The 16,812-nt window shown below is 41.4% G+C and overlaps 1 protein-coding gene across 6 annotated transcripts; it reads left to right on the top strand.

Annotated features, from left to right (window-relative positions):
* The first annotated feature begins 1,757 nt into the window (after positions 1–1,757).
* On the top strand, positions 1,758–16,694 carry tmem255a (transmembrane protein 255A). Of its 6 annotated transcripts, XM_083980937.1 has the most exons (11): positions 1,758–2,054; positions 2,142–2,227; positions 7,416–7,558; positions 8,211–8,273; positions 10,660–10,749; positions 12,003–12,068; positions 12,246–12,331; positions 12,536–12,608; positions 13,005–13,172; positions 14,170–14,316; positions 15,146–16,694. In XM_083980937.1, exons 2-11 carry the CDS (start codon positions 2,170–2,172, stop codon positions 15,287–15,289), a joined length of 1,038 nt encoding a protein of 345 aa, XP_083837063.1. In that variant the 5' UTR covers positions 1,758–2,054; positions 2,142–2,169; the 3' UTR covers positions 15,290–16,694. The 6 variants fall into 6 exon arrangements, with proteins under 6 accessions (XP_083837063.1, XP_083837065.1, XP_083837064.1 ...); XM_083980939.1 differs by having other exon boundaries at positions 1,763–2,227; positions 12,536–12,607; positions 13,013–13,172; XM_083980938.1 differs by having other exon boundaries at positions 1,764–2,227; positions 12,536–12,607; positions 13,010–13,172.
* The last annotated feature ends 118 nt before the right edge of the window (positions 16,695–16,812 follow it).

Genomic DNA, 16,812 nt, shown 5'->3' with positions numbered 1-16,812 from the left:
CACTACAGAATCATCCCAATTTGAAAAATAAAAAGCACTGTCCCTTACTGAATCAATACAGGACGCCCACCCTAGGCTACTTTACGTTTTCACATGCCTGGTATGACTTAGGAAACAAGAAAACCAAAAGTTTCATGAGACACAGTGGAGAAGTTTAAAATCAGAATGACAGGCAAGTTGTCTGTTGCTGTCGCTCACCGTCATAGCTGCCCTAGTTGAAATAAATAAAAAATGACAAATAGCCTACTACACAGTTTATGAAAAAAGAATGAAGGAGTGAAGAAGGCAATGAAGGAGCAGGGGCCCACTTCAGTATTTTTTTTCAGTGATTACAGTTAGGGTTTAATAAGTGTTAACCCTGAGTTGCACTGGTTTAGGCCTAGGCCTTCATTTTAACTAAAAATCTCACTCGGTTTGCAGGTAAAATCACCACAGCAACTTTTGAGGGCAGGCTGACACACAGGTGTTTTAAAGGCCCCATGCTGTGCACTTTTCTCTGGGTTTATTTCCCTGCTGATATCCCTAACAAGATCTATCATTGGTTTTGAGTACCTGTGATCTGCTTAATATCGTTTATACTGCCCCTTTCTGTTGCCTCTTTCTGGAGTTCTAGCAGGCACAGGTCATTCGGCCAATCAGAAGAGAGAATGAGAACCTCTCCTCTGATTGGCTCACTGTTTTTGAGTGCCATGTGGTCGGGCCAATCACAGGCAAGTAACTGAAACCTAAGCTGCATTCATACAAATTGAAAAAAAACAACTGGTCACGGTGGGCGGAGTTACCTTGTGTGTGACATCACAGAAAGGAGGAAGTGCTATCTGCTCGTCTCAAAGAGAATGTTCCTACAAATGGGCGGTGTCTGTTTCTCCGTTTATGACCAGTTTGATGCATGGGGCAGTAGATATGTGGCCCAAAGACCTCCCCAAGCACGAAAAAATAACCAAAATCAAATTTTTCATGCCATGGGGCCTTTAAATCAGTGTTTTGTCACTATCATGTCTGCCTTGGATTTTTGACTTTCCACAGATATGCATAGCTAAACTAATGTAATTAATCAGCTACCAAACAAAAGTATGGGTTCTTTTTCTTTAAGTCAGCGACAAAAAGTATTTTAAACTGTACGTCATGCCCATTACAGCGGAATAATGTCATTTTGTTGAATAATGTGTGTGCTGCTCCCTGAAATGTCCCATGGCTCTTGAACGCACCGTTGTCGTGTTGACGGTTGGCGGCGCTCGTTGCTCATAGTAACCTGCACTTTCTCCTCAACGAGCACTGTTGAATGAGCTCAAAATTAATATAATTAACAAAGAGAGCAGGATAAAACACTTTAAACATCTCCAACCTAAATTTATTTGAGTCCATATATGCTTGAAAGCAGGTTGATAAAGTTACTCAAACCGTTTTTTCTCAGTGAAAGCCCCTGAATGGAGACATGAAGGGTCGTGACAGGTAACGTTAACAGATTAAGTTACCGTTACTTTAATCTTAATTTTTGTACATTAGCCTACTTAAATTAGCTACGAAATTAATAGAAAGCAGAAGCTAATCTACACAGGAACTGTTTTAATTCCCAAACCTATTTCTCTGTTTGAAGCTTGTATCAATCATCTTGTAACGGAAGGTTTACCGTTACAGTTACTACTTTAACTGATATCCTTTAAAAAAAAATGGCGGAAGATGTATGGCTCTGTGGATTTATACACGTATCTAATTTGATTTTATCGACAGAGACAACAGCATACGACAATATCGATCATGTTCTCACACTTTAAATTGGTAATTGTGGTTACGTTGGCAGAGTAACGTCTTTTCTAGTGTGTAGAGACTGTGACATGCGCAAATAACCACCACCACCACCACCAGCTCCAGCAGCAGCAGCGACCTGCTGTCCGACAGACACCGACACACAGTGAGGACAGACACCGAGAAACGTGTCCACAGCCACGGGGATGTAAATGAGCCGGACGCGGGTTCAGCGGGGACGGAGGACTGCTGCTGCCGTCAGATAATGCCTCACCAAGCGACCACGCCGTCCGCATTGGCTCCTGATTGTAAACACTTAGCTCCAACACAAACATAACGTGTAACATTTAGTCGTGACTGTGGTTTTTTTTTTTTTTTTTTTTTCCATCTACAAGAGGATCGTGATCGAAACATCCAGCCAGCATGCCTCCATCTCAGAGCCTCCAATCCAGCGGACTGACTCTCTCAGAAACAAGCATGGGTAGGTGTGTGAGTGTGTGTGTGTGTGTGCAAGGTCAACGGCGTGTCTGCAGCAGGTTTTTTCTGTTTTTAATCAATTCAATAATAGCCTATACTCCTTTTTTTTTACTCCACTGCAGAGGTCTTATTGATCACCGGCGGCTTCTTTAAATAGCACTGCACACTTAAGGTTAATATTTTATCCGATCACATGTATTATTTGTGCTGCTTAAGTAGACAAAAGCAGACCATCTCCTCCTCACAAAAGCAGACAAAACACTCGTTGCATCACCAGATCGTGTTTTTCTTCTCTCGTCCAGGCCGCAGCGCGTCACTGCAGGTGCGGCGACGTTGAGTAACCTCAGCAGGCTGGATGTTTGGCTCTAGTAACTGACTGACACAGATTTCTAAGCAGGATGTTGTCGGCTGTGTTCGTGGCGATTAAAGGAATATGAAATGCACAATTCGTGAAAAGGAGATTCAGTGAAATATTTGTGTAGGCTGCATGTCAGTGCAGGTAGTACAGTAGATATAGTTGGAGTTTAAGTAGCTATCCTGTGGAGGATCAGATGCAGCTTTGCATTTGTGAGACAAATAGAAGGATTATCCATATTAGCTTCATCAGACCTCTTCATTTCTTATTCATAAGGAGTGTTTGAGAACCACTGTTTTCAGTAATACATGAATTAGCTGTAATGAGTGATTGAGTAGGTAGTCACTCTACTCTTTTATGCATACATTTTCCTCTGCTTGTTCGGGTCCAGGTCCAGATTTAATGGGAATTATCTTTATATACAGCAGAGACATACTGACAGAAATATGATAGAAATGTCAATAAATTCATGCACTTAGTAAATAATGCAATGCCATATCACCTGTGCTGCTCTTGATTTATATATTTTATTCCATGGCTGGTATGGCTGTGAAATATGTATTAAGTTTCATTTAGTGTGGTGAGTAAAATGAATTGAATTTAACTCCTGCACAGTTAGACAAATAACAGCCCCTGTACTTGAGTACTGACTCCTACAGTTGTAACATTTTCAGTGGAAGTCACATGATAAACAAATCTAGTCTTGCCTGTTTTGCAGCATAAAACGCTTACCTGTCCAGGCCTGTCCCATGCAGAAATAATACAGGGCAGAACCAGGAGATAATGATACAAATCAAATGCATCAGAAATGTGTGGATTTAAAACCTCAAATGAAATCATCATGTATTAAGATGTGAAAATTACCAGCATTTCCATGTGATGTTTGCAAAGATATGATCACTTTTATTGGATTAAAAGTGAAAGGATGGGATCTGAAAACAGAGACACTCATGATTAACGTCACTAATGCAAACCAGCAGCATGCGCCATTTAATTTAACTGTAATTTAGCATTTGATATTACTTTTTAAATGAACACAAGAGGAAGTATCTCATAACATTGTTGTTGTTGTAATATAGGCTAATCCCCAGATCTCCAAAATTGGTATGTATGTTTCTAGATTATAAATCTTTGTGGAGACACTGTGGTGACAAAATCTGACTAAAGCCATATGTTTTATCCTCTTCGTCTAGTGACAAACACTGAAGTAGTTGCATCCTGAGTTACAGAGAGCACAGTTTCTTATTGATCTCCAGGTTGGAGCATCAGTATTCAGCAGCAATGAAGTCTGCCTCTCTGTGGCTTCCAACTCCACCTATCCACAGATTGATAAAAGAGCACATAGAGGTGACTTGGCTCATCTGTTATTCTGCGGGAAGCCGTGGGAACACTGCAGAATAAACTGAACGGATCAAATCTTTTCTGTCAAACAATCAGAGGCAGGTGCAACTTTCTCTGTCACAGTTTTGTTCAGGCGGTCGATTTACTGCTGCTGAAACACAGAGAGAATAGTTAAGACTGCATCTAAAATTACTGGCCACTCCCACCAGCCTCTCTCTTCAATTTTTAAAGTTTGACGTCACCAGAAGGCCCTGAATGTTGTTAGAGATGACTCTCATGCAGCAGCTCCTCTCGGTGAGGAAATGACCTCTGAGAGGAGATTCAGACAAATCTGTTTTAAATCTGAGCAGTTTAAACGAAGCACAATCCCAGAGGCTGCTCAGCTCTTACACACAGTAAACACATGGCTCCTTAACACACCTGTTATTATTACTTCATGGTTCTCCTTTTTTATAAAAATTATTTGATATTTTGAACATGTTGATGTTTTTTTTTCATTTGCATACACCTCAGTCAGGTGTTTTTTTCCACTCATTACTCTGAAGTTTGAACAGGATCAATCAAAAACAATGCACAGCACAGACGTCATACCACGGGTGCACCAGATAGAGGAAGTCTGCTGATTAGGCTATAGCATGCCTTGCTGCATGTATTTGCATATTAATGAGAGAATGATGAAACTGCTGTGACTCTGTAACACTTAAGATAACAGGTTCATATTGATAGCAAATAGCAAATAGCATGCAGCCCATGCAAAGAAAGAACAGGTTGTTATGAACTGCCTTTGCTAATTATTGACTTAATTGGCCTAATTAGGAGTAAACTGACTTTTGAACACAATAACTCTGATAATACATTGCAGAAATGTCGTACGTGGTGTGCCTCGCTGCATATATTGGCATATTAGTGATGTAAAACAGTTTTATTAAACTCGTGTTAGACTCATTGATAACGAACGGTTGATTCTAGGAGCATACTGTTGTCATGGAGATCATGATTTAGACAATATGCATTTACCAGATGTTAGATGAGTAACATCCAGTAAATGCACATTGTCTAGATATGAGGGGCATTGTGGTTATGTGATCTGTGGTAGAGGTTTAGGCCACCAGGATAAAGCTGCAGTAAATTTAGGTATTTAAACGGATATTTGCTTCTTATGCAAACAGTCTATTAAATATACTTTTTTTATTTTATTTTCCGACCCGTGAACTCGTACCAGATCGAACTGGTACGACTTCACAGGTCGGAAAAACACGAGTTACGGGCTGCCCTGAACGCACCATAACTTCTTGTCAGCCGACGGAGTTAGCAGCCCCCGCCCTCATCATGGATCTATTGGTCCTCGTCCCTACGTCACCACATTCACGCGCCGTTCTCTCTCCTCATTGGATAAAAATTGTAGGATACAAGAAAAGTTTTCTCCTCGGCTCAGAGCAGAGCAGAGGGACTGAGAGACCCATGTTCCGGTCCAAACACTCTATGTAAGTGATTGCTGTCGGAAGATATAACTATTTAAGACTTATATTAACACAAAAATATCGCTTACTTCTGCTTTAACTACGTGACTTATGACTTGTTACGAGTGAGAACGGAGGCTCTCTGTCTTCACTTGGCGTCTCACAACTGAAAACCAACCTTGCAACATCAGCTCAACACTCAGCTGCCGCCCCGGTGTCCTGGCTCTCGTCTCTGCTGCACCATGACACAAACGCGCTCCGTAACCTGTAATCTTTTGTTTATGACGGTTAAGACTACACAAACGGACGCGCCGTAACATCGTATATGTTATGTAACGTTATCCACGGCTCCATTTATTGATTTTTTGCCGGCTTTGTTGTATAGTTCCCCTTTAAAGACACATTTCACAATAACTGGAATCTGTCTTAAAACAGTTGTCAGGTCAAACAGGTTTACTTGCCGTCATAATGAAAACAAGTGCTTATCTGAACGTTTTATTTTTATTCCAAAGTTGCAGCCTTTGTAGTGTGAACTTCCATGTTTGTGTTTCTTTTCTGGGCTTGTAGAGGACGGATAGTAAAAAAAAAAGAGATAATGTTGTACTAGAAAGTCTGTACATTTGATTAAACCCAAGCAACAGGCATTTGATACCTTGCTCTCAGACACTTCAACAGAGGAAGCCACTGATGGGCGAAAGGGCAGAGCCAGAGAGACTCCAGTTCCATCAGAAGTCTTTAACTACTTCCCATCATTACATCACAACTTGTAAGTGGCTCCCACAGTTCAGGCAGTTATACTTTTTCTCTTCAGGCTCACTTTAAAATAAAATAATGGTTGATATGTGTCAACCTTATAGCAGGTTTAGATAGGACAGATAAAACAGTCATCACACCTGCCACTTTGCGTGAAGTCCCTCCAGTGTATGTCTGACTGAAGTTTTGACCAGCGGGCATTAGGCTAGATTTTCTCCCAGGACTTCACAACCACTTGCACCTCTTTTGTACGCGCTGGCTTTTGTGTGACCCTCACTAGGTGGACTAACAGCCCAGCCAAACTCAGATCAGGTCATATTCCACCTCTTGAAAAGCTTTTTGTGTTCTTTTTTAGCCGCATAGTTCGTATCATCCAATAGGTTTGGATGCATGTGACTGAATCTGATCACAGATGCTCCTCTGTCCCTCTGTATTTGTCCCTTTTGCTTCCATGAGCAGTGAAACCAGTGATAAATGCCACTTTACCAACTCTGTTGACAGGCATACCTGTTGGAGCCATAAAACAACCACCACCATGTTTGACAGCGGCTGTGGATCATGAGCCGTCTCTTTTTCCCTCCACACTTTCCTCTTTCCATCATTTTGACAGAGACTGGTTTTAGTCGATCTTTTGTCCTAGAGCTCTTCTCATTTTTTGTGTGTTTGCGCCCTAATGAATCCTCTGCGGTTTTGGTCGTGAAGGCCTCTCTTGATCGCTGACAGAGAAATGTCCTCCGTCATTTCAATTTGGGAAACCAAGTACCTCTGGCTACCTTTTCCTCTTTTTCTTCCCTTGTTATCATCGTCCTCACTTGTATGGTCAACTCTTTATTCATATTAAGGGGCCACTCCATTCATAACTTTGATTAAAATGGCAACTCTCAGCTCTCAGTCACCTCTGAGACTCTGAGTGTGAGTTTTTTTTTTTTTTTTGTGAATGAGCTAATGAAATGACACACCACTGCACATTTAGTAGCCAAGGCTTCAGTTACTTAGGAACCACTGCAGTTTGGGAACTATGCGTTGAAAGGCCTTTATCTTCCACACAGTTCCTCTAAACTGGGTTAGAGTTCCTCAGATTAAAGAGAGCCTGCGCCCTTTAATGTGGTCTCCATTATTTTATTTTAAAAGGAATGCGCAGAGGATCCAAGACTGAAGGACAAAAAAAAAAAAAAATGCATCGGCCAAATCCAGGACAGTAACAGTGGTTTGGTCTGTTGTTGTAGGATCTTCTAATCTTGTGTGATGCTAGCCGTGATGTTCACTAATCTGCTGTCTTGCAGGTTCCTTTAAAAGGAGAAAGAGGAAATCCATAATAGTGACGGTGCTGCTGCTCATCGTGTCCGTGCTCATCCTCATCTTCGGCCTGGCAGCAACTACCAGGACGCAGAACATCACAGTGGGTGGCTACTATCCAGGAGTGATTGTGAGTGCACATTCACACCTACATGTAGCAGTAGCAGCAGCAGCAACAGCAACAGCAGGCCTGCTCCCTGTCAGATTTCATTAAAAGTGATGTGTAAGTGAAGTGTGAGTGTGTCCAGTGAGCTCTTCCCGCTCCTGGACACTGATGAACATAATTACTGAAGGTCTCTGAGGGGTGAATTTTCCCCACATTCATTATTCAGCATCACTGTCATTAGCGACTGAGTGAGGTAAAGTATCTCAGTCCATAAATTTGTTTTCTTCACAGTACTTGGCTTTTAACATTGTGTTTCACATAAAGAGCTGCCAGGAACACAGCCAATGTAAAGATCCCTCTTATAGCTTTTACCTTAAATACACCAGATTAATAGTTCAGACGATGATATCACAGTCTGATGAAAATAACTGAGATTTACAAAGAAATACTATTATTGTGCAGCACTGGATTGAAAGAAACCTGGATCTCACAAATCCTCAAATTATAGTAAATGAATCGCAATGTGTTTTGCCTTTCTATAAAAAGTTAATAATATTATAAAGCTGCTGTAATGTTTCCCCAGAGCATGAGAAAAACACTTAAGTCTGTGCCATGAAATAAAAGCTTGATGGTCAAATTAGATAAATGGCCTAACAGCGATTTTCTTTCTCCTCAGCTGGGCTTTGGCTCTTTTCTGGGAATTATCGGTGCTCATTTGATAGAGAACAAGAGGCAGATGGTAAGAGGATTTATATTACCGCTGTGCATTGAGATCACTTTCAGTGCTCAGTGTCTACTTGTCTCTACAGTCACAGAACACTGTTATTAAACTGTGCACGAGCCCCAATTACCTTTCAACATCAGCTACAGCTTGATTATGTTGTTAGAGTGAGCAGACGCGACCTAGACTGCGAGTCCTTGCTCTCGAGCCTGTGAAGCTTCATGTTGTGTATCAGAGCAAGTGTCCTGGGGCTTCAGGAGCGATGCAGCCAGAAATAGAAATAGGGTGTAAGTGGAAGAGGGCGGATGTCCACACAGGAATGTGGAGAAGGAAACTGCAGATGGGAGCAGCAGGTGGGAGGTGCTGGGCAAGGTCTGTCGGCCTGAAACGAAGTACGAGTTTGTATCGTGACACCTTTTCCCCATAATGCAGCACGGTGCAGATGCCTGGAGTTGCAGTGTCGTACGTGTGGCACAACTGACTGAGCTGCGGCACATTACACCAGATGACCTCTGGGTTGTTGTTCCTCATAAAAAGTCAACGTGTTGTTATTATTTGTGGTCTGAACTAATGGAGGCATGTGATTTGTGGACGACTGCGTTTTAAGGAGAGCTGATATGATAAGTTGATGATTCAGATTGATTAGTAACAGCTTCCAAACACTTAATTGTGAATATTTGTAGGGTTTGAATTTTATTTTAATTGAATTCCATATTTTGTCCATGTAAATTGCACAGAGAATGAATTTATCCAATTTTATCCAACAATTTATCCAGGGGCGCCCAAACTTTTACATACAGCTGTTTGGATATCGGACCATTGGTCCAAACATTTTCTGAGAAATATTGACGTATATTTTTATGCCAGCACACAAGCAACAGCTGTGACCGCAGGGCGCAGGCAGCATGTTATTTATTACATCTCAGTAATGCCATGATGCAAACATGAACTGATTAGATTTTGGTGATGATCAAAGATGAAGCGTCACTGTAACTTCTCAAAATACATTTTTGGCCATAATTCAAGAATTCATACATTACTGAAATGCGCATACATAGATTCCTTTTTGTTACATTTCTTTTGAAGTCTTGGCTGTACATTGAATGCAGAAATTGTAAAATTATTAGTTTAATTTAATTTTTGCTTCAACTCAAGTCAAGATCCAAACATTCCTCAGAAATGCACCAACAACATCCTGCCTCCCTTTGTTAAGGAAACTGGAAAAATATCCTGGCTTTTAGTGAGCTTTTAAAGAGTTTAATGGACTCTGCTGTGGCCCATGACACATCCCACCACCACATTTGGTGCAAATTGTTTCATCGCCACTGACGACCAAGCCCAAATTGGTGTTGCATGTGCCATTACTGGTCCTCTAAAAACAGGAGTGAACATCTGAGTCCCTCAGAGAGTAGTAAGAGAAGGGAGGGCGTACAGAAATCTTTCAGTAGCAAGAACTTAAATTGTTGTCGATGGACGTTAACATCATTGAGATCAACAGATGCCCTTTCAACGACCAGCCCGACTAACAGGCAGCGTGTCTGTCCGATCGTTAACACTTGTTGTTGAGAACCCCAGGGTCTGGATGTTTTCGTGTTACCAGCTGTACTGTAATCACAGAAGTCTTGGCACAGACGGAGCTCACTGTTGAATCTGTAGCACGGCCTCACCCCTGCAGACCGGGTGGGGTAGGGTGGGGTGTAATTGTTTAGTTTAATAAGTTTATTTGTATCAGGGACAATGTACAAAATAACATTAGTCTCGAAATGAGACGAGATGCCTTGTACCGGATTTAGCTTACTAGCTACTTTCCATCCGTAGTCCCTGGGCAGGTGAATAAGAACAATAGAAATATAAGAATTATCAATTTACATAGCATTCTAAACATCCATACACATATGCATATACACCCTCTCACACATCACAAACACTCAGGACATAGTCATATTTCATATCAGTTAACAAAACATACAGTTATTAAAATACTTCACACTTTGCCAAGGTTAAAAATAATTTAGGCTCATGATTAATGCTGACATTGAATACATGCTGTTACTCATAGTGGACTTAAAGGAGGAGAATTAAGAGTTGCAGCGCCTATAAAGATATAAAGAGCCGGGCACTGTGCCACCGTTGATGCTAGGTGACAACCGCCACGCTCTGTCAGTGTTGTCCTTTACCCAGCCTACAACCCCCCCCCCACCCACCAAGTCCATCCCATTCAGAGAATTCATATGATACGCATTAGTGTTGCAAATGTAACCCAATACAGAAGTGGTGAGAGGGGGCAATAAAAAAACAACTCTAGTTTAAATTTAGTTCACATCTACATTTTCTTTCTAGTCTTCAAACATCCATAAAAATCATTACATCATGATGAAGATGATGCGCCTCTGTTGTCTTTCAGCTGGTGGCTTCTATAGTCTTCATCAGTTTCGGAGTGGTGGCCGCCTTCTGCTGTGCTATTGTTGATGGAGTATTTGCTGCGAGGCATATTGTAAGTATCACTGAAGCTTCTACTTATTAAACTAAATGTATAAATTATGCATATGGATAACATTAATGCTTCAACTTATTACAAGCGTATTAATAAATGCCATCTCCATTATAGCAGGTCTGCATTACAAATATAGCAACATGTATGCCCATCTGCTGGGACAGTGCTCACACAGGGCAGACTGGAGCTGCTGCCACACCCTGCTCAGTGAGACAGACATATTCTGTGGTGGAGATTATTCTCCATGACGCAATGTACATAAAATAATAAATAACCGCTAATGCACTCTTAAAACAATTATGCCAAAATAAGTTAAGGCTGGGTGAAAAGGGAGATCGTTGGCACCATTAGCAGGTTTTCATTTGCCAGTGGTGTCAGTGAAATGGAAAATGGAAAATTTTCTTCTCAAACTGTTTTCGTTTTTTCTAAAGACGGAGACTGTTGAATGAAAGAGAAACAGGAAAAGTAATATGATGCAGCGAGAGTTTTTGATACATGTGAATATTTAAGATTATGAGATGTTCTTGCTTTGAATAACTGAGAACATGTGAAACAACAGGGCTTGAGATTAGTGTGTAGTAATCACCAATGTGATTTTAACTGTTGCTTATACTCAAAGTAATGATTTGCATTTAAAGGACACATTGTTATACTTTCTAATCTCAGCACTCACAATAAAAACGTTGTGACTCACATTCACGAAAACTGAATTAACCACCATAATATACTAGAGCGAGAGTCAACCATTCATTCTCATTATAGTGAATTATCTCTTCTGAGAAAATCTATTTTGTACTTTTATCCCTGACAATGAGGGCTGTATGACAATGAAGCTTTGATTTTATGTCTGTTAAGCTTTCTTTCATGTTTTCAAAGCTGGAAAATCTGATAAAGTAGTTATATGGGGAATATTTCCAAACTTTTTTTGAAAGCGGTGGAAATTTAAAATCATAAATAGATATAGAGAAGGTGAATAAACCAAAAAAACTCAGATGATCTGCCCTCTGCCCTCTTTGAGTTTTCCCACAATAGGAAAACAGAGAGAGAATTGCAGCTGTGGCATCTTGTTGACTCGATTTGCCTCCAGCCTTTCTCACTAGTTTGATTTCAGTCCTATGATCATTATAAACATTGCAGTCTTTACTCATGCAGCACAAATCAAGTGCAGTGTGAGTTCTTGTGTGTAAAAAACTGTCGTGAACTGTTAGTGAATTTTGTGGAAATATATAAAATTGATGTCTATTGCCCTGCAGGACCTCAGACCTCTGTATGCCGGCCGTTGTGAGTATCACTCCAGTGAGACAGCGTCTGACCGCGATGTAAGAAACACATTTTATCTCTTCAAGTTCACAGACATAAGATCAATTCCTCCTCCTCAGTATATCTCGGACCTGAACTCTTTTTCCAGTTAGTCTTCTAGCCAGGACATTGTTCAGGGACTTTGACAGATGATGGATCCAAAGTGAAGGAATTGTAAACTAATTTTTGACCTTCAGGTCCCGTGTCACACATCGCGCTCGTCCTGTAACCTGCGCGTGAAGAGCAACACCTGTTACTGTTGCGAACTCTACAACTGCGGGAAGTGAGTATGCTGAGCGGTCGAGCACCTGACACAGCTTCTGGATCAGTAGCTATTCGCTTTGGCTGTGTTGCTTTGATTGTTTGGACTTTTGATGTGTACTTGCTCTGCAGTTTTTGCAGATTGTTATGTTTGATTTTTCTTTCATTGCAGTGTCGATTGATTTTAGAACAAGAATGTTTCTTTTCTTTTTAACCTTTGTTTCAGAGAACATCCTCTTATGGGACTTCAGAATAAAGATGTTTTGAAAAAGTTTAGGAAATCATCCATGATTTGGAAGTAGGTCCCTTTTTTCTAGACCCATAATAGACATTCATTATCAACTTTTTTTCCCATTTTTTTTTATATTTGAAGTGTTTTTAACATAATCCATAATACATTTCTTCTGCATGTCCTGTCTGAGTGTGACCAAAACGTCACTCATGCTCTCATCTGTGTTTCCCAGCTCTGTAGCAGCATCTTCTCCTCAGATCTGAAATGAAACCATCTGAACTTTTTACAACCATAAATCAAAACCCGTCTTTTGCCTTCCACTGTGTACTGAATACCAAAATTGCTGTTGCTGTGGTTCATGTAGCTGCATTTATATATATATATTTTTAAAGCTTTTAAAAGCACTGCCAGTGACGTATGTGGCTTGACTGTAGGCTGTCTCCCTCTCTGTCCCACCCACTGGGCTAGAAGTGTGGAGGTGAGTGGAGGCTACCACGAGTACACGGATGTGCGGAGCTGCCAGGACGTGGTGCACCTCTATCACCTGCTGTGGTCCGCCACCATCCTCAACATTGTGGCGCTCTTCCTTGGCGTCATTACTGCTGCAGTGCTGGGTGGCTTCAAGGACCTGGTACTTTAAGTGAATCATACTTATACACTACCAGTCAAAAGTTTGGACACACCTTCTCATCCAATGGTTTTTCTTTGTTTTCATTGCACATAACACATTTCATAAGGAATGCAGTAGCATGCAAAAGTTTGGGCACCCCTGGTTAAAATTTATGTTAATTTGAGCAAGTGGAAGAATGATCTCCAAAAGGCATAAAGTTACAGATGTCACATTCCCTTTACATTTATCACAGCATGTAAATAGTAAATATCTTGTCTGATACTTTGGTCAAAGTTATCCCAGAGCTCAATCTCCTGGGTTTCCTATTCTTTTGCAGGGTGCTGCTTTGTTTCCCCTTTTCACTCTAAAATTGTAGAAAACAAAAATAATGCACTGATATAGTGATATCACTTAAAATATTGCAAAAGAATGTATCATCTGTAACTTTATGCCTTTTGGAGATAATTTCATCATCCACTTGGTTAACTGTTCACATGAACAGAACTTTTTGACCAGGGGTGCCCAAACTTTGCATGATGCCACTGTATGTAGTAAACAAAAACGTGTTCAACAAATCAGAATATGTTTTAGATTTTAGATTTTTCGAAGTAGCCACCTTTGGCTTTGATGGCAGTTTTACAAACTCTCTGGACACTCTGTCATCAGCTTCATGTGGTCGTCACCTGGAAAAGTTTTCCAACAGTCTTGAAGGAGTTTCAAGGGGGGTGGGCACTTGTTTTGCCTCCAACTCATCCCAAACCATCTCAATTGGGTTTAGGTCAAGAAACAGATAACACTTATGTTTTAAATAACATTTTTGTGTTTACAACATAACTCCATATGTGTTCCTTGATAGTTTTGATGTCTTCGGTTTGAATCTATAATGCGGAAAGTAAAGAAAAAAACATTGAATGGGAAGGTTTGTCCAAACGTTTGACTGGTACTGTATATTCATATTAACACTGTGTTTGTATAGTCTTTGTGTGTGGACGGATACTAAATGATACGTCTTTCTCAGACTCCCTCTGCTGCCTCGGAGAGCTCCTCTGAACCAGAGGCCATCACAGCTCCCGTCCAGTCTGAGCCTCCTCCGCCCACCACTTCTCTCAACTCGTATTACAACACTGCCCCCTGCCTGCCGCCGTACACTGCCTACGACCTGCAGGTACAGTGCCGCATGATGTGCATCAGAACAATTGTTCATCATTGGCAGGTCATTCAGTTCAGATGAAATAATGGCAGGGCTCCACACTAACATAGCACAGTGGCCCTAACTTAAAAAAAAAAAAAAATAGGGGTGCACACTGCATACATCAACTTGCAAAGCAAATATTTACATTTCATTTTCATTCATGATCCTTACACACATTGACCTTGCACCTGTAATCACAGACACCAGATTCTTTAAGTTGCCACTTTCACCAGTGTTAAAAAAAAAAACCAAAAACCCAGCAAATTTAGTGATTGCTCATGCGCAAGTAGATGAAAAATCTGCGTGCACACTCAAATTTAGGGGCAGTCTGGAGCTGTGAATGGTGTCATTTAAACATTTATTATAGGATGTTGACAGTGTAACTTTGCTTTTAAGGTGGAATAGGTTTAAGGTTTTAATGCCAGCAGCAGTTTGGGTCCGTCTTTTACCCAGATGCAAACCACTGGCCGCCTCTGGACAGCTTCAGCTTCACCAATTCATGTAAATATCAGAGCAAAAAAAGGGCCAAGCCATGAGGAGGAGGGAGCTGCCTGCAGAGCTCAGAGACAGGATGGTTTGGAGACACAGATCTGAGGAGGCTACAAAAAGGTTCCCATGAGCACATTGGCCTGCATAATTCATAAATAGAAGAGGTTTTGAACAACTAGGACTCCTCCTCCTCCTCCTCCTCCAGCCGGCCACACAGCCACAGTGAGCAGTCAGGGAGGAAGAAGCAGTGAAGACGTGTGTTGAATTTGTCTTTTTTTTAATCAGTGCTGTGTTGTGTCTTTTTTTCCTGAAGGGCTCCTACATGTTCCCTGACTCCTCTGGTCTGTCAGATGAATCCCAGTCTGGAGCGAGTCACCTGTGGCCCACCATGGTCCCCCCACGCTACTCGCCTCCTCACAACCACCCCGACGAGAAGCCCCCGCCGTACAGCCCCTAAGACGGCTCTGAGCAACGAAAAAAAAACACACAAAAAAAAACACTTTGAGTGCGGTCAGCTTGTTGTTAGATGCTGAGTGAGTGGTTTGAATGCACAACGCCTCTGGGCTTCTCCTCACAACGGTTCAGAGCTGCAGTGAAGAGGAGGAGGAGGAGGAGGAGGAGGAGGAGGAGGAGGAGGAGGAGGAGGAGGAGGAGGAGGAGGAGGAGGACGGCCACAGAGTACACTAACTAACTTTGAGTTCAGCCCAACACAAGGGAGCAAGTGTTTGTCTCCCAGGGCGCCACTCACACTCTGGCCTGCACTGTGTGTGTGTGTGTGTGTGTCTATGAGTGTGCGAGTGAGTGTATGAGTGAATGTGTGTGTGTATGTGTGCACATACACATCAAAAGAGACAACCAGTTCAAAGCCAGGACTGTTTACACATCTATCTGCCTTAATGCAAACGGACTTCCAGCGCCACGGCACCCTGTCACCTGGATGTATCTCTACAAGGTCGAAAACAACAACAACTCTCTTTCAGCTCATGCTTTACATCCACCTCTCTTAGTACATAGTGTAAATGCTTCCTGCTTCAAGCGGTAACCGGTGACGACATCTTCATCGTTCACACTGTGAGGAGCTGGACTGAAGCAAGCGCAGCTACTATGACCCTCGTTGTCACTTTAATACCAAGTCATTGACGAAAGCTTCGGCGTCTTCCCTGAATCTGGATCAGCTAGAGTTCAAGTAAAACCTGTAGAGTCGTAGGCCCGAGCAGGCGTTTCCTTCAGCAGTTCAAAGTGTCTGTGTACATTACCTACGGCGAAGTCAATGGAGGCATTACATGCTCATTACGTATGTACAGCAGTATGATATTACAGAAGCTCTTTTAGCACAGTTAGGCCTAAGGTTTGCAAACAGATCATGGTTATCTATTTATCAACTCTTGACTTTATGTTAAAGAATATCCCGATGATCAACGTTTGGTGAACTTTGCAGAACAGTGATAATGAAGAGAAATAAGCTATTCTACCTAAAGTAGTTGTTGAGGAAATTCAGTTAATATTTACACTCTGATCCCTATTTATTGTATTTTCCACTGCAGGCTGCAAAGCAGGTAAGCATATGTATGTCTCTCTCTCTCTCTCTCTGTAAGTAACTACTAATGTCACATCGACGAGCTGAAATGTGTTGTCTTTGTGAAGAAATTATCAATGAATGTGAACAGTCAGTGCTGGATTCACTGACATGAGATGAAAGGTCATGAAGAAGAGTTGGCAGAAGTGTAAACTCCACATCCATGAAACCAGTCTCTGTCAGCTTTAATCACTGCTTTTTATAATTTAAACTACACATTCTCAGGGGCTGATAAAGTGTCGGTTCCTCTTTTTTTTGTCTTGCCATTAAAAACCGTTTTGTGTAACTCACATTGCGCTTTTCTTTTTCCCCCCTTCACCACTTTGGTCCAATACCTCATTAACTATTGTTGTTGTCGGCTGAAATCATGAACAGATTCAAATTTTGTGCAGATTTACCCATCA

This window comes from Trachurus trachurus (assembly GCF_905171665.1).
Source record: "Trachurus trachurus genome assembly, chromosome: 10".
Taxonomy (NCBI): Eukaryota; Metazoa; Chordata; class Actinopteri; order Carangiformes; family Carangidae; genus Trachurus; species Trachurus trachurus.
This window is presented reverse-complemented; position numbering and strand designations above follow the sequence as displayed.

What these genes read in the sequence shown, in the direction of transcription:
- tmem255a (XM_083980937.1), top strand. Translation starts at nt 2,170, where the DNA reads ATGCCTCCATCTCAGAGCCTCCAATCCAGCGGACTGACTCTCTCAGAA. An exon ending in AGACAGCGTCTGACCGCGAT is followed by an intron (nt 12,069 to 12,245) that starts GTAAGAAACACA and finishes TTTGACCTTCAG; the next exon opens with GTCCCGTGTCACACATCGCG. An exon ending in GAACTCTACAACTGCGGGAA is followed by an intron (nt 12,332 to 12,535) that starts GTGAGTATGCTG and finishes CCTTTGTTTCAG; the next exon opens with AGAACATCCTCTTATGGGAC.